Raw genomic sequence first — 23,780 nt, 5'->3', positions numbered from 1 at the left:
CCAGCCTGCCCTGCATCACACTGTTCCTGTCTCGTTGCATGTCTGTTCCAAATGAAATGTCATCTCCCTGTTCCTGCTTCTCTTCTGCAGCATCGTTCCTTACAATGTGCCCGCCCTCCCCAATTAAGGTCCCACCAATCTCCTGTGACTCATATTCCATTAGGAATTCCCAGAACAGTCTTAATAATCTGCGCAGGAGTAGACAAGAGAGGAACTACTGTAGTCTGTACACAGAACCCAGTATAGATCACCTGGGAAACCTAGACACACACAGAGATAGGTGAGGTAGGGGCTAGGGCTAAAAGCTAGGGTTGGGGGCGGAGGGGCAGGGGGTTCATGGTTTATTTGGGTCTAGGGGTGGTTGGGACTGGGTCCACATCTCACCTTTGAAGAAGCTGACAACCAACATGGCTGGTTGTGAGGTGTTTTTTGCTTTGGCCACGCCCTCAATAGAGTTTGCCACCCATTGGCCCAGTGGGAGAGGGGGAGGGGCCTAAATATAACAATAATACAATTATAATAATTGATTTATTTTATATAGGGCCTTTCAATACAAGAAGAATCTCAAAGTTGTTTTAAAAATAAAAACAAAACATAACAGGAAAATTGCTGCTGCACAACCACATTTTTAAATGGCACCTTGTGTATTCTACTATTATAAAGCTCAACATTAAGTTGAGAGAAAGAGACTACTGGTCGCTAACCCCTTCTATCTGTGGTTGAGACCAATAATATATATATATATATATATATATATATATTATTGGTCTCAATATCTAAATATTATATTATATATAAATATCTAAATACTATATATTATTGGTCTCAACCAATATCTAAATGACTAACAGAAGGCTCTGTACTGAAGACATCGAGCCTCCATATTGGGACTCCCCCACCATTGTAAAAAGTATTTAGGAAGCTTCGGAAATGCATTTATTAATGTCTACATTCATTTTTGCCACATTTATTATATTACAGACACCTTAATGCATACTTTTAAATGATATTATGTGAGCTAAAATATAACCCCCCAAAAAATATATATAAACATTTGTTGATGACTAAAGTTACTGTCTCCATTACAACAACAAAAAGTACTTAAATACATTTCATTTTGTCCTTTAAACATTTAATTGAAATACTGTAGAATTCCATTCATTTCTGTGGAGGACTGCTCCTTCTGGGAAGTGCCAATATGCACAACAGGTAGGTGGCTTCGTGGCTTCTCAATACAATATAAAGCCACAGATAGAGCAATGAAACAGATATTTCACTGGAAGTATAAATGTGAAGCATCCGGTTGGCGTTGCCACTATTAGTGAGAGGAAGCCCACTGGCGAACGGTGGGAGAAGATGGAACGAGATGGATTTTGGCCATACATACGGCACATTTTCTCATCGATTAAACATTTGATCTCAATACAGTTTTCTGCTCCCAAAACTAGAATATGTTATGAACGGAGTGGACTAAGTTTTGTAGACTTTACCCTTTGCTAAAAAATCGCACTGTTCAGGAGTGCAAATACGAATTGAGTTGTAAAACACGCGCGCACTTCACAGAGTAGACGTTTTTTAACGGAAATGTTTTCATGTATACTAGAACGCGCCAGTAGCATCTCGCTAGCGCGTGCTTAGCTCTATCCGCCTTCTTACTTGTTCTGCCCACTATGACTAATTTGTTCCCATTGGAAACGACAAGCTGTCGTATGTCTTGGTTTAGTTATAAAAATCGTTGACCTAGCGTCAGCCATCCCAATTGACTTCCTAAAACAGAAAACATAGGGATCAGTCCAGTGAGTGCATTGATAATGAACCGATCACTGATTGGCTGAAGTTATAGTTGCTCGTGCGCACTGCTTTGGTGAGGGAGACGGAGGTCATAGGAGAGTAGTTGGGTAAGTAAATGAAACTGCAATAATTAGCTAGCTAGATAGGTAGGTAAAAAAAATATGTCAACAAATAATTTAATCTGCCAATAATGTATTACGTCACTGTTGTTAGCTAGCTACTTGATTGAAAAATATCAATTAGCTAGCTATTACAGTAGCTAGTCAGTTTGCGATCCCGCTTTAGCTAAAGCTTGGTCGCTAACTAAGAGAGATAAGCAACAACATTGCTATAATAGGAGCTGAAAACTGATCACATTTTCCTGATGAAAAGGACGGACAGTTAGCTATCTACAGTAACTACTTAACTTATTTTTTTTAAATGATTGCTATTTTTAGCTTAGTCTTTGGAGGCGTGGTTGTTAGTGTGATGGCATGGGTGATGTTTATACTGTGACGTCATAAACGCCTACATGAACTGAACCTATTTATTTGGAATTGTTTTTCAAGCTCATGAATGATCTAGCTCTCCTAGTAGATAGCTACCGATCTGTCTTTACTTCATGACTTGTCATTTGTAACAGCACACTGTTTGAACTGATTTGATTTGAAAAATTTTTTTTTGTCTGAAATGGTCTGAATCTCTTAATCTTAAGAGGGACAGAGATTTCTAGCGGCATTGGGGCTTTGAGGGAGAATGCTGCGCAGGACCGTCTCCTTCCCCATCGAGGTAATATCTAGTTATAGCTAGAATTCGTTCATATTGTGCCAACACACACACAAAAAAAAAATTTGTGTATTGCTTTGGCAACATTGGGTTATTTCAGTTTCATGTCAATTAAGCTCACCTGAATACTGTACTAGTAGTCTGCCATTTATCTTAACAGCCATTTATTTGTTAGCACATTCAGAGATGTGTGTGTAGACGTAAGTTGTTTCAAGATTAAGTTGTTGTGGTTCTAATGTAGGCGGGGCGGCTGCAGCAGCTGGGTCTATTGGACTGTGCCTCCCACGGTGTGACATCATGCTCGGTGCTCGACCTCCCGTCTCTCCACCGAGGTCACCGGGGTTCACGACAACGGGAGGATGAGTGGCAGGGCCGGTACCAGGGGCCTGCCAAGGCTGGCCAATGGGAGGATGAGCGGCAGGGCCGGTACCGTGGGCCTGCCGAGGCTGGCCAATGGGAGGATGAGCAGCAGGGCCGGTACCGTGGGCCTGCCGAGGCTGGCCAATGGGAGGATGAGCGGCAGGGCCGGTACCAGGGGCCTGCCGAGGCTGGCCAATGGGAGGATGAGCGGCAGGGCCGGTACCAGGGGCCTGCCGAGGCTGGCCAATGGGAGGATGAGCGGCAGGGCCGGTACCAGGGGCCTGCCGAGGCTGGCCAATGGGAGGATGAGCGGCAGGGCCGGTACCAGGGGCCTGCCAAGGCTGGCCAATGGGAGGATGAGCGGCAGGGCCGGTACCAGGGGCCTGCCAAGGCTGGCCAATGGGAGGATGACGGTGGGTTAGTGGTCACACCCTCTTCTAATGGTGAGTACCGACTCGTAGAACAATATACAATTTTGTCCAATTTGGATTATTTACCTTCTCAGCTCAGAGAGTGGGAAGTGGGGTGGAACTGGAGTCTCAGCTCAGAGAGTGGGAAGTGGGGTGAAACTGGGGTCTCAGCTCAGCTCAGATAGTGGGAAGTGGGGTGAAACTGGGGTCTCAGCTCAGCTCAGATAGTGGGAAGTGGGGTGGAACTGGGCTCTCGTTTGTGAGAGTGGGAAGTGGGGTGGAACTGGGCTCTCGGTTGTGAGAGTGGGAAGTAGGGTGGAACTGGGCTCTCGGTTGTGAGAGTGGGAAGTGGGGTGGAACTGGGGTCTCAGCTCAGAGATTGGGAAGTGAGGTGGAACTGGGGTCTCAGCTCAGAGAGTGGGAAGTGAGGTGGAACTGGGGTCTCAGCTCAGAGAGTGGGAAGTGGGGTGGAACTGGGGTCTCAGCTCAGAGGGTGGGAAGTGAGGTGGAACTGGGGTCTTGAGGTGTCAACCATGCAGTAGTAGTCAGATTCATTGACAGATCAGGGATGTATGTGTAACACATGGTCTCTCCTCTTCCCTGTCCCCTGTCTAGGTAGCACCAGGGGACCCAGACGGAGGGGTTTGTATGCCAGCTCAGACCAGCTAAGGTGAACATACACACACACACAGTTATAGCCATAGCCTTCATCTATCTGCTCAAATCTGTGTGTCCACACATTTCGCTGCTCTGTGTGTGTGTTTAGGTCAGACTCAGTGGAAGATGATGGCTATGATTATGAAGGTGAGTATTTCATTGGTGATTGTCTGCTATTTACGACCAATTAAAAGGTGTGTGTGTGTTGGGGTGTGGGGCGGAGGGGTGTGGGTGTCTGTTTTGATGTTTTGTGCATGTTTCAGAGGGGAAGCAGAATGATGAGTCGGTCAGGCTGTACGTGTCAGAGGAAGAGAGGATCCTCAACTCTGCAGACCTGTAAGGGCCTTACACCCAGACGACTCCTAGCAAATCAAATTGTATTTGTCACATGTGCCGAATACAACAGGTGTAGACTTTTTTGTGAAATGCTTACTCACGAGCCCTTTCCCAACAATGCACAGTTAAAAAGAAATAATAATTTGCTACGAGGTTGCAAAGGTGATGTAATATGTACATGTAGATAGGGGTAAACATGACTAGGCAATCAGGATATATAATAATCAAATCAAACTTTATTTTTCACGTGCCAAGTACAACAAGTGTAGATCTTACCGTTAAATGCTTACTTACAAGCCCTTAACCAACAGTGCAGTTCAAGAAGAGTTCCAGATTTTTTAAACCAAATTAAAGTAAAAAAGTATAAAAAGTAACACAATAAAATAACAATAACGAGGCTATATACAGGGGGCACCGGTACCGAGTCAGTGTGCGGGGGTACAGGTTTGTTGAGGTCATTTGTACATGTAGGTAGGGGTGAAGTGACTATGCATAGATTTAAAAAACATTAAAGTTGAGATAATAAGCAGAGTAGCAGCGGTGTGTGTGAAAGTGTGTCTGGCTTCAATATGTGTGCGTGTGAGAGTGTCAGTGTAGAATGGGTATAGTCCAATCATTGTGCATAGAGACAGTACAAATGGGGGGGGGGGGTCAATGCAAATAGTCCGGGAAGCAATTTGATGAACTGTTCAGCAGTCTTACGGCTTGGGGAAAGAAGCTGTCAAGGAGCCTTTTGGTCCCAGACTCGGCGCTACGGTACCACTTGCCGTGCGGTAGCAGAGAGAACAGTCTATGACTTGGGTGGTTAAAGTCTTTCACTATTTTTAGGGCCTTCCTCTGACACCACCTGGTATAGAGGTCCTAGATGGCAGGGAGCTTGGCCCCAGGGATGTACTGGTCTGTACGCAATACCCTCTGTAGCGCTTTGCGGTCAGATGCCAAGCAGTTGCAATACCAAGAGGTGATGCAGCCAGTCAATATGCTTTCAATGGTGCAGCTCTAGAACCTTTTGAGGATCTGAGGGCTTTGTCGTGCCCTCTTCACAACTGTGTTTGTGTGTTTAGACCATGATAGGTCCTTTGTGATCTGGACATCAAGGCTGTTGTGATAGCAGTTTGTGTACTTACCACTTTCTAACTTGTGTGTTTGTAGGAGTTCAGAGGAGAGGCGTGATGTTCTAGCAGAGTTGGTGTATTCCCGAAGCAGACTGAAGCAATTGAACTCAGAGCTGCAGAGAACAGTAGAGGTAGCCGATGACAACAACACACTGCTACGCACCGAGAACACTGCCCTGCGCAACCAAGTCAAAGGGTAACCATATTAGCAACTACACACACTGTCCTGCACAACCAAGTCAAATGTAACCATCAATCAGTCAGGCTGTTCATCATTATTTGTGTTTGTCAGGATGAAGCAGTCGATCCATGATGCAGAGCAGCTGATGGATGAGCTGGAGGAGATCCGGAGCCTATTGGTTGAGAAAGACGATGCTACGGGCAATCTGGAGGCCTACATCAAACAACTGGTGGTTAACCAGGAAGTGGTGTACAGCAATAGTAAACAAGAAACCATCAGTGGAGGCTGCTGAGGGGAGGACGGCTCATAATAATGTCTGAAACGGAGCAAATGGAATGGCATCAAACACATGGAAACCATATGTTTGATGTATTTCATACCATTCCACTGATTCCGCTCCAGCCATTACTACGAGCCCATCCTTCCCAATTAAGGACCCACCAACCTCCTGTGGAAACTATATATATATAAAAAGGGGCGGCAGGTAGCCTAGTGGTTAGAGCGTTGGGCCAGTAACCGAAAGGTTGCTGGATCAAATCCCGAGCTGACAAGGTAAATCTGTCGTTCTGCCCCTAAGCAAGGCAGTTAACCCATTGTTCCCCAGTCGCGGAAGACGTGGATGTCGATTAAGGCAGCCCACCTCACCTCTGATTGAGGGGTTGGGTTAAATGCGGAAGACACATTTCACAACTGACTAGGTCCCTATATATAGGGTCGGAAGTTTACATACAATTTAGCCAAATACATTTAAACTGAGTTTTTTCACAATTTCTGACATTTAATCCGAGTAAAAATTCCTTGAAGCACAGTGAGGATCACTTTATTTTAAGAATGAGAAATGTCAGAATAATAGTAGAGAGATTTATTTCAGCTTTTATTTATTTCGTCACATTCGCAGTGGGCCAGATGTTTTCATACACTCAATTAGTATTTGGTAACATTGCCTTTAAATAGTTTAACTTGGGTCAAATGTTTCGGGTAGCCTTCCACAAGCTTCCCACAATAAGTTGGGTGAATTTTATCCCATTCCTCCTGACAGAGCAGGTGTAACTGAGTCAGGATTGTAGGCCTCCTTGCTCGCACACGCTTTTTCAGTTCTTTTTTCACATTTTCTATAGGATTGAGGTCAGGGCTTTGTGATGGCCACTCCAATACCTTGACTTTGTTGTCCTTAAGCCATCTTGTCACAACTTTAGAAGTATGCTTGGGGTCATTGTCCATTTGTAAGACCCATTTGCAACCAAGCTTTAACTTCCTGACTGATGTCTTGAGATGTTGCTCCAATATAGCCGCATAATTTTCCTCCCTCATGAAGCCATCTATTTTGTGAAGTACACCAGTCCCTCCTGCATCAAAGCATCCCCACACCATGATGCTTCCACCCCTGTGCTTCACGGTACCACGTTCTGAAGGTGTTCTTCGGCTTGCAAGCCTCCCCCTTTTGCCTCCAAACATAATGATGGTCATTATGGCCAAACAGTTCTATTTTTGTTTCATCGGACCAGAATAACATTTCTCCAAAAGGTATGATCTTTGTTTCCATGTGCAGTTGCAAACCGTAGTCTGGCTTTTTTATGGAGGTTTTGGAGCAGTGTCTTCTTCCTTGCTGAGCGGCCTTTCAGGTTGTCGAATAGGACTCGTTTTACTGTGAATATAGATTTTTTTTGCACCCGTTTTCCTCCAGCATCTTCACAAGGTTCTTTGCTGTTGTTCTGGGATTGATTTGCACTTTTCGACACCAAAGTACGTCCATCTCTAGGAGACAGAACGCATCTCCTTCCTGAGCGGTATGACGGCTGCATGGTCCCTTGGTGTTTATACTTGCGTACTATTGTTTGTAGAGATGAACGTGGTACCTTCAGGCGTTTGGAAATTGCTCCCAAGGATGAACCACACTTGTGGAGGTCTACAATACTTTTTATGGGGTCTTGGCTGATTTCTTTTGATTTTCCCACGATGTCAAGCAAAGAGGTACTGAGTTTGAAGGTTGGCCTTGAAAGACATCCGCAGGTACACCTCCAATTGACTCAAATTATGTCAATTAGCCTATCGGATGCTTCTAAAGCCATGACATTATTTTCTGGATTTTTCCAAGCTGTTTAAAGGCACTTAGTGTATGTAAACTTCTGACCCACTGGAATTGTGATACAGTAAGTGAAATAATCAGTCTGTAAACAATTGTTGGAAAAATGACTTGTGTCCTGCACAAAGTAGATGTCCTAACCGACTTGTCAAAACTATAGTTTGTTAGCAAGACATTTGTGGAGTGGTTGAAAAACGAGTTTTAATGACTCCAACCTAAGTGTATGTAAACTTCCGACTTCAACTGTATATATATGACAAATAAACCACCCAAGTGAACACATCTGATTTGACCAATCACCTCACCAACTGAGCTAATTGGTAAATGTGAAGTAACTTGGGAAGAAAGTATTGATAAAATGATGGTGAGAAATACAACGGTTTTCATCCCTCGTTCCGGCAGGAGAAAGAGAAGGAGATTTTGGAGGACCAGATCGAAACCATCGGCAGTGAGGTATGATGACCTAACTCTTGACCATTGACCCTGTTAGAACAGACAAATTGAATGTTTCACTGGCCAGCCAATATGGAGGCATTATACACATTGTTGTCAAAACATAACAGAACTTTTGTATTCTATTCTCTCTCGTTCTGTCTGTCTGTTTCTCACCCCTAGATGTCCCGTATTATACCAGACAGAGCCACTGACAAGAAGAAGATCGTTAACCTCAGCCAGGCTCTACAAGCCTTACAGGTAACTCTCACACACACACACTCGGGTATCCTACCACCAGATCAGAGGGGGGTAATTTTGGTCCTGGGAGGCCGCAGGATTTTTCCCAGCCCTACTAGTAACTAGTAACGTGTGTGTGAGAAACAGCTTAGACTCGAGGAGAGCAGACTCGCTTTGGATCACAGGGATGAGGTCCTACGTAAGGTAGGCGCAACCTACATATTGAAGATGATATTTACATTTGAAAAATGCCCTAAATACCCAATAAATGTACAAGTTTTTCTTTAGGCATGCCACATGGATTGCCAGTTTAAATGTGGTCCATTGCAGTCTATTAGCTGGCTGGCCTTTGCTCAACATAACTTTGTGTGCACGTGTCTCCTTCAGAAGGACTTTGTAGTTGAGCAGCTGGGGCAGTCCCTTACAGAGTACTCCTCCATTGCACAGGTACATCACACACACACACACACACACACAGACATTTGACATATGCCTGATACAGACCTCACACACACACATATTTAACTGCTATACACTCTGGGCTTTATGTGTGTGTGTTTCTCTGTTCTCAGGATCTGAAGGAGAAGATGAAGGATCTGCAGAGCCAACTGGCAGAGGCCCTAATGTAACTACACACACATACATACACACACAATTGTAACATCCCTCACACACTCTAATTGTGTCACGTTTGTAATCGCTCATACCCTCTCTCTCTTTCCTCATGTCTTTCTCTGTCTGTAGTAATGGAGGAGAGGGGGGTTACATGGCATTAGATGGAACTCTGTCTGCAGCCACTCAGCGCTCCATCTCTCTAGCAGAGGAACTGGGTCTACTGCCATGCATGATGGTGGGTCACATACACACACACATGACTGCTCATGGCTGAGTGTTTGTCTCCGCTGTGTGGTGATCAAGTAGTACTACAGGACAATGTGAGTTTAGGGTTAGGTAGGGCTCAGCTGGGAGAGTGTTTTTGCGCCAGTGAATGAGGACAGGCTGACCGTAATGGCTGGAATGGAATTTATGGAACAGATTAAAACATGTGGTTTCCACATGTTTGATGTGTTTGATACCGTTCCATGAATTCCTTTCCAGTTTTACAATGAGCCCGTCCTACAGCTTTGCACACATACACACACACACCCTGGGGGAGAGACGCTGTTGCTAAATGCGTGTGTTCACTTCCTACCCCAGGAGGACTCTGATGAGGTGCAGAGCGAGGAGAAGATAGAGGAGGAGCAGATAGTGGAGGAGAGGGTAGAAAGACAGGCGGATGAGAAGAAAGAGGAGGTGTTTAAGGAGAAGAAACAGATGCTAGAGGAGAAGTGTGGTGTGTGGTCAGATATGGTGAGAGGTGTCCGAGCAGCAGGAGGTTTCACCCTGGGTTTCCTGGTTCCTTTGGGTGTCCTGGTCTCCATGGTCCCCGGCTGCTACGACCACTGTACAGGACTCGGCTTCACCAACACTTTCTGGTCTACAGCCAGATACCTCATACAGCCATACTGCAATGTGCACCACATAGGCCTCCCCCCGCTGTAATACACACCAGAGGGAGCTGGTGGGGGGAGCTATAGAAGACTTATTGTAATGGCTGGAATGGAATTATTATCTACTTACCAACCTATACGCATATCTACCTACATAACTACCAACATTCACACACACACACTTAAACATGAATACACACACACACAATAATACAACTCAAACCCTGATAATCAACCCTTCCAGGCTGCTATGCTGCTGTCAACTCGGTGAAAGGTGAAATAAAACTAAATAAACTGGAATATGGCATCATACATGGACAACTAGTTGTATTTTAAATGGAAAAAGTAGAGAAGATTTTACAATGTGTATTAATTTATTTGTTATGCACATTTTAAATTGACATTTTAAAGGTTGGACTCAATGTTAATGTTTTGTTATTTTTTTGTCTAATTTCTGAATAGTGTTCTGTACAGTACAGAAATTCACTGCCACGTCATGGTCTACTCTGTCATTTAATTATTTTATTCGTAACATTCTTGATTTCCCTGGTTTGAATTTCAAATATTATTTACATTTAAATAAAGAAACTTGTACAGTAAGGTCAAAGATTTTTGATAACTAACCCAAGATAGACTTGAGCCTGTCGTTTCCAAAGGGAGTAAATTAATCACAGTGGGTAGAACAAGCAAGGAGGCGGTCAGAGCTAAGCACGAGCTAGTGAGATCCTATTGGCGTGTTCTGCCATCTATTTGCATATATCCGTTAGGGAACGCCTACTTTGAAGTGCAAGTGTACAATAACTCAAATTGCCCTTGCACTCCGAAACAAAGAAATTTTTTCAACTTTGGTAAAGTATACAAAAGGAAGTTCAATCTGTTACAGATTGTAGTTTTGGAAACAGAAAACTGTATGGAGATCAAATGTTTCATTGATGAGAAAAGTTTTAAGTATGTTGGCCAAAATCCATCTCGCTCCATCTCCCACTGGGCTTCCTCTCATCACCATCTTTGATAGTGAGTGGAAACGCAATCCGGATGCTTAATATTTATACATCTGGTGAAATATTTGGATCATTGTTCTATATGTGGTGGTAACGTGTTTGTCTTTCCATTTCATGTCAAAATCTTGATGTAACAAAGAAAGTGACGAGAATGTATTTAGAGCTCGGCACTTTATAATCTTAAAACCTGCAAATGATTTACCTCTGGTTCATTCAGGGTTTTTTAGTTTTGGGATAAACGCAGAAAATAAGTTTATAGGTTAACACAGGCTTAGGAGATCTTATACGTTTTGTTCTATGATATCATTAAATTAAAATCACCTCCATGAATTATGAAGCGTTTGTTTAAAATTACAAATATGCTTCAAAATTCACAAAAAGACGCCATTTAGTATGGTGCTGCAGCTATCGACTGGAATGAGCTGTAATCAAGTTTTATCTCAATCTCTTCATTCAAAGGCTCAATCATGGATACTCTTACTGACAGCCGTGGCTGCTTTGTGTGATGTATTGTTGTCTCTACCTTATTTCCCTTTGTGCTGTTTGTGCCCAATAACGTTAATACCATGTTTTGTGCTGCTTCCATGCTATGTTGTTGCTTTAGGTCTCTTTTGTCGTGATGTGTGTTTTGTCCTATATTTATTTTTAATTCCAGCCCCCCGTCCCCACAGGGAGCCTTTTGGTAGGCCGTCACTAAATATATATATGTTTTAGTTAAATTAAGTAAATAATATACTATTGCTCTCTAGTTCCAAACTTCGCGAGATTAGTCGTGCCTTGACGTCATCATAAAATGGCTACTCAATCAAAGGGATTATAAGGTACTGTCATTTTACCCACGTTTCTGTGTTTAATTTCTACATTTAATATGTTTCAATGTCATACGTATCCGTGTGATTACGCAACCGAATGCCCGGTTATTTTAAAACTTCACCACGTAGTTTACCGCGTACTCGTCGCATTTCGAAATAAGAGCCCGTTGTTATTAACGTTAGCGCGCTCATCCTCGATAACCAAGTGGGCCTAACCTAGCTAAACTTCACATTAAGTAAATGGTTTCAAGCTCCGTAAACGTTTATCTGCCCGGTATACAAGAGTAGTTATTGAATCAATGTCATTGATATAATCATGGTAAAATAAAATGTAGCCGATTTGCGCAGATTCCTGTGGGTGGAGTAAGCCATTGTAGGATTCGTGATGAACTTTTATTTTCATAACGTTAACATTACTCTGGGATCTACTGTGTTGCTACAGAGTACAACGAGATGAGTGTTTCCGTAATGTGTATTAATTTCAATCACTTAATTTTATCCCAACAGAACAACACCTGGTATTTTCAACCAAACAATAACGCTATTATAAAGGGTGAGTATGTGCATTTATGTAAATGTAGCTATAACACTGCCGGGGGAGAGACAAGTAAAGAACCAACAAGAACAACGGCAATAGCTAGATGAATAGATAAAACAAATATTTTGGTAGAGAAAAGATGGACATGTACAAATGTTTTAAATATTCTTGAGGAATGCTTGCCACCAATGCTCCTTATAGGGCACATCACTGCACTCTACTCCTCTGTAAACTGGTCATCTCTGTATACCAGGCCCAAGAACCAGTGGTTGATGCTTATTTATAAAACCCTCTTGAGCCACCCCCCCCCCATCTGAGATATCAGCCCTCTTCCTCCACATACAATGCCCGTTCTGCCAGTCACATTCTGTTGAAGGTCCCCAAAGCACACACATCCCTGGGTCACTCGTCTATTCTGTTCGCTGCAGTTAGCGACTGGAACAAGCTGCAACAAACACTCAAACTGGACAGTTTTATCTCCATCTCTTCATTCAAAGACTCAATCATGGACACTTACTGACAGTTGTGGCTCCTTTGTGTGATGTATTGTTGTCTCTACCTTCTTACCCTTTGTGCTGTTGTCTGTGCCCAATAATGTTTGTACCATGTTTTGTGCTGCTACCATGTTGTGTTGCTGCTTTGCTATGATGTTGTCTTAGGTCTCTCCTTATGTAGTGTTGTGTTGTGTCTCGTTTTGATGTGTGTTTTGTCCTATATTTTCATTGTATTTATTTTTAATCCCTGGTCCCTGTCCCCGCAGGATGCATTTTGGTAGGCCGTATTTTAAATAAGAATTTGTTCTTAACTGACTTGCCTAGTTAAATAAAAAAAATTAAAATGAAGTGAAGTAGTAACATGGGACAAGGTTGTAAAAAGACTGGTAGTAATATATTAAATTAGCATAAAAGAGAAACGCTTTAAATACTGTCAGAGGTTGGCCCTGTCTTAGCCTGCACTGTCAGTAAAAAATTACACACAACCTCCTATGACATAAAGTTTTATTAGTATAGGTAAAGCACTAATAGTTAAACAACCCCATTGAAATTAATTATCCTCCAGGCAGTTTGACCCTGGTGTGAAGCAGTGATGTCACAGCAGGCCCACAGCGAGCACCTGTTGGAACAGCTGCGTTGGCAGCGGGAAAGCAACGTTCTGTGTGACATCACGGTCGTTGTGGGCGACACACTGTTCCGAGCGCACCGTAATGTCCTGGCGGCATTCAGCGGGTTCTTCTCGGCACTGCCTGACAGAGGTCACCGGGTCACGACCCTTAACCCTGAGTTTGTCAGTGAGCAGGCCCTGGACACCCTGCTGAAATACATCTATACTGGAGAACTACACACTGACAGGTCAGTACATAACTACACTGGTGTGTACAAGGCTAATTTAGCAATAGGTGTGGAAACACTATTCACCAAATCAAAAGGTGTGTAAGCTCCCCTATTCACCAATTCCCCTGAATAATATGACTACACCACAATTTTAGTATCACAATAACTATGTATAATACATTATTGTTGTTCATCTGTTGTTATTGCTCTCGTTTATCTGTGGTTGACCATAACAGTGAGGAGTCTGAGGCCGTGCTTAGAGCAGCAGTGTTCCTGGGGATGAGGGAGGCAGAGTGTCTCCTGAAAGACAAAACAGACAGCCAACAGAAGACGAGGATAGAGTCAGCCCCACACACCCCTCCGCTCCCTCACCCTCCTCCCCTCTCTTACCCCCCAGCCCAGAAGTAATCGAACCTCTGTCCTGCCTTTCTGGAGTGGGCTCTGTAGAGAAGGATGAGGAGAGGGAAGGAATGAGGGGGGAGCAGGAAGAGAGGGAAGATCCAGAGTACACCCCTCCCTCCCCAAGCCCCCCAACATCCCCCCGGAGAGGAGCCAGGAAGAGGAAGGGAAGAAAGCCCAAGGCCACACCTAGAAACCAGACCTCACCTGAAAACCAAAACTTTCCAAGTAACCAAACATCAGCTAGCCATGACGACATCCCAGATGACGCAAAAGTCACCCAGCCCCAGAGGGGGAGAGGCAGGGGGAGAGGCAGGGGGAGAGGAAGGGGAAGGGATCTGTCGTTAGAAGCATCAGACCCTCAGATCGTCGAGGAGAACCAGACAGACCTCAGCTCATCGTCACTGAAACTTGTCAAGAGGATGAGTAGTGGAGAGAGGAGAGGAGGAAAGAGAGGGAGGGGCAGAGGAAGAGGGAAACTGAAGGAGAACAGATCGAGCGATGGAGAGGTGAATGAGCAAAATGATGATACGGGGAAGGCTGGGTTGAAGAACCAACAGGTGAAAGTGAAAGAGAAGCCGGTGTGTGCGGAGTGTAACAATGAGTTCTCTGAGATCAGTAGTCTGAGGAGACACATGAGGATCCATAAAGGAGTGAAACCTTTCCAGTGTCTCTTCTGTTCCCGAGCCTTCACACAGGGAAACCAGCTCAAGATTCACCTCCGCATACACACAGGTGAGATACACACATACACACAGGTGAGACACACAAATACACACAGGTGGGACCCTAACTGTCTCTCTGCCTTTCTAGGAGAGAAGCCTTTTGCATGTTCTCAGTGTGACAAGGGTTTTACCCAGAAGTGTCAGTTGGTGGCTCACTGTAGAATGTACCATGGAGAAGAGAAGCCATACACCTGTGAACAATGTGGGCTGCAGTTCACTACCTCATCTAACTACAAGATCCACAGCAGGTAGGAGGACTGTGTGGAAAGATGGCCTATTTGTGTTTCTTTTTTTTTTTTTTTTTTACCTTTTACTTAACCAGGTAGGCCAGTTGAGAACAAGTTCTCATTTACAACTGCGACTTGGCCAAGATAAAGTAAAGCTGTCCAACACAAACAGAGTTACACATGGGATAAACAAATGTACAGTCAATAACACAATAGAAAAATCTATATACAGTGTGTGCAAATGTAGTAAGATTAGGGAGGTAAGGCAATAAATAGGCCATTGTGGTAAAATAATTATAATTTTAGCATTAACAGTGGAGTGATGGATGTGCAGAATATGATGTGCAAATAGAGATACTGGGGTGCAAAGGAGAAAGGGAAAAAAAGAACAATATGGGGATGAGGTAGTTGGGTGGGCTATTTACAGATGGGCTGTGTACAGGTGCAATGATTGGTAAGCTGCTCTGACAGCTGATGCTTAAAGTTATTGAGGGAGATATGTCTCCAGCTTCAGTGTTTTTTGCAATTCATTCCGGTCATTGGCAGCAGAGAACTGGAAGGAAAGGTGGCCAAAGGAGGAGTATACTTTGATGAACAGTGAAATATACCTGCTTGAACGTGTGCTACAGGTGGGTGTTGCTATGGTGACCAGTGAGCTGAGATAAGGTGGAGCTTTACCTAGCACAGACTTTTATAGATGACCTGGAGCCAGTGGGTTTGGCGACGAATATGATGCGAGGGCCAGCTAACGAGAGCATATAGGTCGCAGTGGTGGGTAGTATATGGGGCTTTGGTGACAAAACAGATGGCACTGTGATAGACTACATCCAATTTACTGAGTAGAGTGTTGAAGGCTATTTTTTTAAATGATGCTCGACGGGCAGGCGGGTGCGGGCAGCGATCGGTTGAAGAGAATGCATTTAGTTTTACTTGCATTTAAGAGCAGTTGGAGGCCACGGAAGGAGTGTTGTATGGCATTGAAGCTCGTCAGGAGGTTTGCTAACACAGTGTCCAAAGAAGGACCAGAAGTATACAGAATGTAGAAGTTGACCGATTGTGATTTTTCAACGCCGAAACTGATTATTGGAGGATCAAAAAAAGATGATACCGATTAATCGGTATTTGTAATAATGACAATTACAACATTATGGCAGCCCAAACTGCTGCATATACCCTGACTCTGCTTGCACAGAACGCAAGAGAAGTGACACAATTTCCTTAGTTAATATTGCCTGCAAACATGAATTTCTTCTAACTAAATATACAGGTTTTAAAAAATATACTTGCGTATTGATTTTTAAGAAAGGCATTGATGTTTATGGTTCGGTACATTGGTGCAATGACAGTGCTTTTATGGCAAATGCTCTTGTAAAATCGTCACCCGTTTGGCGAAGTAGACTGATTCAATGATAAATTAACAGGCACCGCATTGATTATATGCGTCGTCTGCATAGAAGCGGATCAGAGAATCACCAGCGGCAAGAGCGACATCATTGATGTAACAGAGATAAGTCGGCCCGAGAATTGAACCCTGTGGCACCCCCATAGAGACTGCCAGAGGTCCGGACAACAGGCCCTCCGATTTGACGCACTGAACTCTATCTGAGAAGTAGTTGATGAACCAGACGTGGCAGTCATTTGAGCAACCAAGGCTGTTGAGTCTGCCGATAAGAATGCGGTGATTGACAGTGTCGAAAGCCTTGGCCAGGTCTTTGAATACAACTGCACAGTATTGTCTTTTATTGATGGAGGTTATGATATCATTTAGGACCTTGAGCGTGGCTGAGGTGCACCCATGACTAGCTCAGAAACCTGATTGCATAGCGGAGAATTGGGATTCGAAATGGTTTGTGATCTGTTTGTCATCTTGGCATTCGAAGACTTTAGAAAGGCAGGGTAGGATAGATATAGGTCTGTAACAGTCTGGGTCTGGAGTCTCCCCCTTTTAAGAGGGGGATGACCGCGGCAGCTTTCCAATCTTTAGGGATTCCAGACGATACGAACGAGAGGTTGAACAGGCTAGTAATAGGGGTTGCAACAATTGCGGCAGATAATTTTAGAAAGAGAGGGTCCAGATTGTCTAGCACAGCTGATTTGTAGGGGTCCAGATTTTGAAGCTCTTTCAGAACATCAGCAATATGGATTTGGGTGAAGGAGAAGTGGGGGAGGCTTGGGCAAGTTGCTGTGGGGGGTGCAGAGCTGTTGGCCTGGGTAGGGGTAGCTTGGCCAGCCGTAGAAAAATGCTTATTGAAAATTCTCGATTATCGTAGATTATCGGTGGTGACAGTCTTTCCTAGCCTCAGTGCAGTGGGCAGCTGGATGGGGGTGCTCTTATTCGCCATGGACTTTAGTGTCCCAGAACCTTTGGGAGTTTGTGCTACAGGATGCAAATTTCTGTTTGAAAAAGCTAGCCTTTGCTTTCCTAACTGCCTGTGTATATTGATTCCTAACTCCCTGAAAAGTTGCATATCGTGGGGGCTATTCGATGCTAATGCAGTACGCCACAGGATGTTTTTGTGCTGGTCAAGGGCAGTCAAGTCTGGAGTGAACCACGGGCTTTATCTGTTCTTAGTTCAACATTTTTCATGCTTATTGAAGATGGTGGGGAATGCACTTTTTAAAGAATAACCAGGCATCCTCTACTGACAGAATGAGATCAATATCCTTCCAGGATACCCGGGCCAGGTCGATTGGAAAGGCCTGCTCGCTGAAGTGTTTTAGGGAGCGTTTGACAATGATGAGGGGTGGTCGTTTGACCGCAGACCCATTACGGACGCAGGCAGTGATCACTGAGATCCTGGTTGAAGACAGCAGAGGTGTATTTAGAGGGCAGATTGGTCAGGATGATATCTATGAGGGTGTCCGTGTTTACAGATTTAGGGTTGTACCTGGTAGGTTCCTTGATAATTTGTGTGAGATTGAGGGTATCTAGCTTAGATTGTAGGACGGCATAATATGTTCAGCATATTCCAGTTTAGGTCACCTAACAGTACGAACTCTGAACATAAATGGGGGGCAATTAATTCACACATGGTGTCCAGGGTACAGCTGGGGGCTGAGGGTGGTCTATAACAAGCAGCAACACTGAGAGACTTATCTAACTGTGTGTGTGTGTGTGTATATAGGAAGCACAGTGGAGAGAAGCCGAATGTGAGTTCATCTATCTAACTGTGTGTGTGTGTGTGTGTGTGTATAGGAAGCACAGTGGAGAGAAGCCGAATGTGAGTTCATCTATCTAACTGTGTGTGTGTGTATATAGGAAGCACAGTGGAGAGAAGCCGAATGTGAGTTCATCTATCTAACTGTGTGTGTGTGTGTGTGTCCATATAGGAAGCACAGTGGAGAGAAGCCGTATGTGTGTGAACGGTGTGGGAAGGGTTTTGCCCAGGCCAGCACTCTGACCTATCACATTAGGGTCCACACAGGAGAGAAACCTTACCAATGTGACACCTGTGGGGTGGCCTTCTCCGTCTCTTCTTCTCTCATCACACACAAACGCAAACACACAGGTAACCCACTGAGGCAAGGAGAGTGTGAGTGTAAGTGTGAGCGAGCAGGGGTCCCTGTCTTCTCTGACCTGTGGTTGTCTGTGTGTTTTCCAGGTGAAGCGCCACACGAATGTCTGGTGTGTCAGAGAGCCTTCATTACCAAACGAGAACTCAACAAACACTCTCGCATCCACACCGGTGAGTCTACGTAACGCACACACGTGAGAACCGACAACGTTGACTTCATCCAAGGGAAAAGATCAAGTCAAAGTTTTTGGTCACGTGCACTGGATACATGGCACAGTGACATGCTTTAGTTACAAGCTCTCCTCAACCGTGCAAAACACATTTATAAAACAAATACAAGTTATAAAAAGTAGTAAAAGAAGAAAAAAGTCATGTTTATCACAGTAAGAGTATACAGTATAGACTATGGAATGCGCTAAAGTGGGGAGTGACATGGTTGAGCAGCTTAGGTAAATAAATAGTAACAGCAACTGAGTGAGTGAGTGACAAGCGCGAAGTGTCCAGCTGTCAAATTCATCACTGTCTGTTAGTTATTAGTATATTTACTGTGTTCTAGAAGGGTTTCTGCCCTGGAGTGGAGAGAGTGAGGAGGAAACACAGGTTGGAGAGAGTGAGGAGGAAACACAGGTTGGAGAGAGTGAGGAGGAAACACAGGTTGGAGAGAGTGAGGAGGAAACACAGGTTGGAGAGAGTGAGGAGGAAACACAGGTTGGAGAGAGTGAGGAGGAAACACAGGTTGGAGAGAGTGAGGAGGAAACACAGGTTGGAGAGAGTGAGGAGGAAACACAGGTTGGAGAGAGTGAGGAGGAAACACAGGTTGGAGAGAGTGAGGAGGAAACACAGGTTGGAGAGAGTGAGGAGGAAACACAGGTTGGAGAGAGTGAGGAGGAAACACAGGTTGGAGAGAGTGAGGAGGAAACACAGGTTGGAGAGAGTGAGGAGGAAACACAGGTTGGAGAGAGTGAGGAGGAAACAGGTTGGAGAGAGTGAGGAGGAAACAGGTTGGAGAGAGTGAGGAGGAAACAGGTTGGAGAGAGTGAGGAGGAAACACAGGTTGGAGAGAGTGAGGAGGAAACACAGGTTGGAGAGAGTGAGGAGGAAACACAGGTTGGAGAGAGTGAGGAGGAAACACAGGTTGGAGAGAGTGAGGAGGAAACACAGGTTGGAGAGAGTGAGGAGGAGGAAACACAGGTTGGAGAGAGTGAGGAGGAGGAAACACAGGTTGGAGAGAGTGAGGAGGAGGAAACACAGGTTGGAGAGAGTGAGGAGGAGGAAACACAGGTTGGAGAGAGTGAGGAGGAGGAAACAGGTTGGAGAGAGTGAGGAGGAGGAAACAGGTTGGAGAGAGTGAGGAGGAAACACAGGTTGGAAAGAGTGAGGAGGAAACACAGGTTGGAGAGGGTGAGGAGGAGGAAACACAGGTTGGAAAGAGTGAGGAGGAAACACAGGTTGGAAAGAGTGAGGAGGAAACACAGGTTGGAAAGAGTGAGGAGGAGGAAACACAGGTTGGAGAGAGTGAGGAGGAGGAAACACAGGTTGGAGAGAGTGAGGAGGAGGAAACACAGGTTGGAAAGAGTGAGGAGGAAAGACAGGTTGGAGAGAGTGAGGAGGAAACAGGTTGGAGAGAGTGAGGAGGAGGAAACACAGGTTGGAGAGAGTGAGGAGGAAACACAGGTTGGAGAGAGTGAGGAGGAGGAAACACAGGTTGGAGAGAGTGAGGAGGAGGAAACACAGGTTGGAGAGAGTGAGGAGGAGGAAACAGGTTGGAGAGAGTGAGGGGGAGGAAACAGGTTGGAGAGAGTGAGGAGGAAACACAGGTTGGAAAGAGTGAGGAGGAAACACAGGTTGGAGAGAGTGAGGAGGAGGAAACACAGGTTGGAGAGGGTGAGGAGGAGGAAACACAGGTTGGAGAGGGTGAGGAGGAGGAAACACAGGTTGGAAAGAGTGAGGAGGAAACACAGGTTGGAAAGAGTGAGGAGGAAACACAGGTTGGAGAGAGTGAGGAGGAGGAAACACAGGTTGGAGAGGGTGAGGAGGAGGAAACACAGGTTGGAAAGAGTGAGGAGGAAACACAGGTTGGAAAGAGTGAGGAGGAAACACAGGTTGGAAAGAGTGAGGAGGAGGAAACACAGGTTGGAGAGAGTGAGGAGGAGGAAACACAGGTTGGAGAGAGTGAGGAGGAGGAAACACAGGTTGGAGAGAGTGAGGAGGAGGAAACACAGGTTGGAAAGAGTGAGGAGGAAAGACAGGTTGGAGAGAGTGAGGAGGAAACAGGTTGGAGAGAGTGAGGAGGAGGAAACACAGGTTGGAGAGAGTGAGGAGGAGGAAACACAGGTTGGAGAGAGTGAGGAGGAGGAAACACAGGTTGGAGAGGGTGAGGAGGAGGAAACACAGGTTGGAAAGAGTGAGGAGGAAAGACAGGTTGGAGAGAGTGAGGAGGAAACACAGGTTGGAAAGAGTGAGGAGGAAACACAGGTTGGAGAGAGTGAGGAGGAGGAAACAGCAGGTTGGAGAGAGTGAGGAGGAGGAAACACAGGTTGGAGAGAGTGAGGAGGAGGAAACACAGGTTGGGGAGAGTGAGGAGGAGGAGAAACAGCAGGTTGGAGAGAGTGAGGAGGAGGAAACACAGGTTGGAGAGAGTGAGGAGGAGGAAACACAGGTTGGAGAGAGAGGGAAGAGGAGAGAGAGGTGTAGGTAAATAACAGGATGAAGAAGGAGAGAGAGACTGATAAAGGAGCTTATTTGGAGATTATAGATGTGGCCCTTTACTTTTCATGACTATGTGACTTGACCAGGATAGACTCCTGGCCCTAGTTGTAGAGAATGAGGGGAAATGTGCGGTGTGTGTAGGTGGAGATCCAGCTGTTAAGCAGCGTGTGACATGTGAGCTGTGTGGAAACACCTACGCTGGCATGAGCAGCCTGAAGAAACACCAAGAGAGACAACACTTAGGTGAGATTCTGTCTGTCTCTTCTATCTTTTTTACCATCTACACTGCCTTGTAAAATTATTCTTGATTTTATTGTGTTACAAAGTGGGATTAAAAAATAAATACATTGTCCAAAATCTACACAATACTTTTGTTTAAAAAAAAATATCTAAAAATGTAATTGCTAAAATATAGTATTCGCTTCTTGACTGAAGGAGCTGAATACGTACATGTTAGAAGCACATTTGGCAGTGAGACATATTGCCTCAAATGTGAAGAAATCCAAGGGTTCTGAATACTTTTGCAAGGCACTATACAGAGCATTTGGAAAGTATTCAGACCTTTTCCACATGTTGTTACGTTACAGCCTTATTCTAAAATTGAAGGACAACCATCTCTGCAGAACTCCACCAATCAGGCCTTTATGGTAGTGGCCAGAAGGAAGCCACTCTTCAGTAAAAGTCACATGACAGCCCACTGAGTTTGCCAAAAGGCACCTGAAGGACTCTCAGACCATGAGAAACAAGATGCTCTGGTCTGATGAAACAAAGATTGAACTCTTTCGCCTGAATGCTAAGCGTCACGTCTGGAGAAAACATGGCACCATCCCTACGGCATGGCGGTGGCAGCATCATGCTTTTTGGATGATTTTCTGCGGCAGCGAATGGGAGACTAGTCATGATCGAGGGAAAGAGAGATCCTTGATGAAAACCTGCTCCAGAGCGTTCAGGACCTCAGACTGGGGGCGACGGTTCACATTCCAACAGGAAAATGACCCTAAGCTCACAGCCAAGACAACACAGGAGTGGCTTTGGGACAAGTCTCTGAATGTCCTTGAGTGGCAAAGCCAGAGCTCAGACTTGAACCCTCTGGAGAGGGCTGAAAATCTCTGGAGAGACCTGAAAATAGCTGTACAGCGACACTCCTCATCCAACCTGACAGCGCTTGAGAGGATCTGCAGAGAAGAATGGGAGAAACTCCCCAAATACAGGTGTGCTAAGCTTGTAGCATCATACCCAAGAAGACTCGAGGCTGTAATCACTGCAAAATGTCATTCAAAAAAGTACTGAGTAAAGGGTGTGAATACTTATGTAAATGTAAAATTTCAGTTTTTTTTTTAATGTACATATTCAATAATACGTCATTATGGGGTGTTGTGTGTAGATTGATGGGGGGGGTTAACAAAATGTAGAAGAGGTGGAGGTGTCTGAATACTTTCCAAATGCACTGTATCTGTTATAGAGGTTTTGTATCATTTCAGCTAGTAGTTTTGAAAGGAGTGCTCACGAGCCAAAACAGGCCCCTGAAAATGGTTTACTATTGTGTACATCATCCATTTTGTATGATATGTTACGTTCTGCAATTTGCATGATATGTTACGGATTCCAATGCGTACAATATGTTACAAGTTTGAACGAGATCTTAAGCACTTACAATCTCGTGTGTGTGTGTGTGTGTGTGTGTGTGTGTGTGTGTGTTCTCCAGTGGATGTTCCAGAAGGTGCTCTCCACAACAACATTCCTATTGATCACCAGGGAATGATCTCCCGCGATGCGCCCAGCCCTGTGCCTGAGGAACCAGACAACTCAGACCCCGAGGAACCAAACAACCTTGAGCCCGCGACACCTAACTTGAGCTCTAACCCTCTCTGTGTTCTAGTGGAGCAGCTGCATACATCTTCCCTCTCCTTCTCTTCCCCAGTCTCCCCCGCCGAAAATATAGAGCAGATCATCATCATTAGAACATTGGACAACGACCTCTGCCCTGACCCCTAACCCAGACCCTAACGTTACTCTTTCAGGCCTGGAGTGAGCCTGCCGATTCGACTGGATCACATACGATTCAGCTGTAGTCAGATATAGAACTGTGTGGATAGTGGCGATGTTGACAAACGTTGATATGTCATGTAATTCTCTCCATCTCCGATCTAAAAGTATTTTATTTTTCTGGTATGTTTTTAATTGCTGTATATAGTTAAGTGAGATAGTCACTGAGGACCTACCCCACAGAAGAGCCAGGCTCACCGTATGCTGGCTTGCATTTCTCTGATGGTTCTCTGTTCATTGTTCTAGTTTTAAACCCACGTCTCAGTAACATGGGCCTTGTGTATAAGCTAGAGGTTATGTTGAGATAGGATTGATATTTATGAAAAGTCTACATTTTTTTCTTCTTCAAATAAACAGCTTTATTCTTTATTCTGAGGAATAAATATCTGAAATCTCTGGGCTTTCTCATCCTTTCCACAACATTTCAGTATCTTTATAGATGCACCACTGGGATGTAATTTTACCTTTGAACATTTTACATCATTGTGGATTAAAGAGTTAATGTTTTTAAATAGTGTTGATTTAAAAAAAAAAAACAATTTCAGAGAATTAATTCTAATGAATGTTGGCGCACGTTCTCCCCTTGCATTTTGGTTTTGCCATAGGAACGTAAACAT

At 44.6% G+C, this 23,780-nt stretch overlaps 2 protein-coding genes across 5 annotated transcripts; both read left to right on the top strand.

The window, feature by feature from the left end:
* The first annotated feature begins 1,364 nt into the window (after positions 1-1,364).
* On the top strand, positions 1,365-13,397 carry LOC135517207 (ABC transporter F family member 4-like). 4 transcript variants are annotated; one of them, XM_064941305.1, is made up of 16 exons: positions 1,367-1,898; positions 2,486-2,559; positions 2,798-3,359; positions 3,942-3,996; positions 4,093-4,130; positions 4,247-4,319; positions 5,472-5,630; positions 5,727-5,844; positions 8,101-8,151; positions 8,314-8,391; positions 8,518-8,574; positions 8,758-8,817; positions 8,943-8,995; positions 9,115-9,220; positions 12,181-12,226; positions 13,271-13,397. In XM_064941305.1, exons 2-16 carry the CDS (start codon positions 2,527-2,529, stop codon positions 13,288-13,290), a joined length of 1,509 nt encoding a protein of 502 aa, XP_064797377.1. In that variant the 5' UTR covers positions 1,367-1,898; positions 2,486-2,526; the 3' UTR covers positions 13,291-13,397. The 4 variants fall into 4 exon arrangements, with proteins under 4 accessions (XP_064797378.1, XP_064797375.1, XP_064797376.1 ...); XM_064941306.1 differs by lacking the exon at positions 12,181-12,226 and having other exon boundaries at positions 1,365-1,898; positions 13,271-13,360; XM_064941303.1 differs by lacking the exons at positions 12,181-12,226; positions 13,271-13,397 and adding an exon at positions 9,568-10,460 and having other exon boundaries at positions 1,365-1,898.
* Positions 13,398-13,921: 524 nt separating this feature from the next.
* LOC135517208 (myoneurin-like) lies at positions 13,922-23,559 on the top strand. Its single transcript, XM_064941307.1, has 6 exons — positions 13,922-14,676; positions 14,755-14,914; positions 18,224-18,402; positions 18,496-18,579; positions 21,259-21,360; positions 22,823-23,559. Exons 1-6 carry the CDS (start codon positions 14,013-14,015, stop codon positions 23,110-23,112), a joined length of 1,479 nt encoding a protein of 492 aa, XP_064797379.1. The 5' UTR covers positions 13,922-14,012; the 3' UTR covers positions 23,113-23,559.
* Positions 23,560-23,780: the final 221 nt, after the last annotated feature.

Source organism: Oncorhynchus masou, chromosome 28, assembly GCF_036934945.1.
Source record: "Oncorhynchus masou masou isolate Uvic2021 chromosome 28, UVic_Omas_1.1, whole genome shotgun sequence".
Taxonomy (NCBI): domain Eukaryota; kingdom Metazoa; phylum Chordata; class Actinopteri; order Salmoniformes; family Salmonidae; genus Oncorhynchus; species Oncorhynchus masou.
Note: the sequence above shows the minus strand (reverse complement) of the source record. Positions and strands in the feature narration are given on the sequence as shown.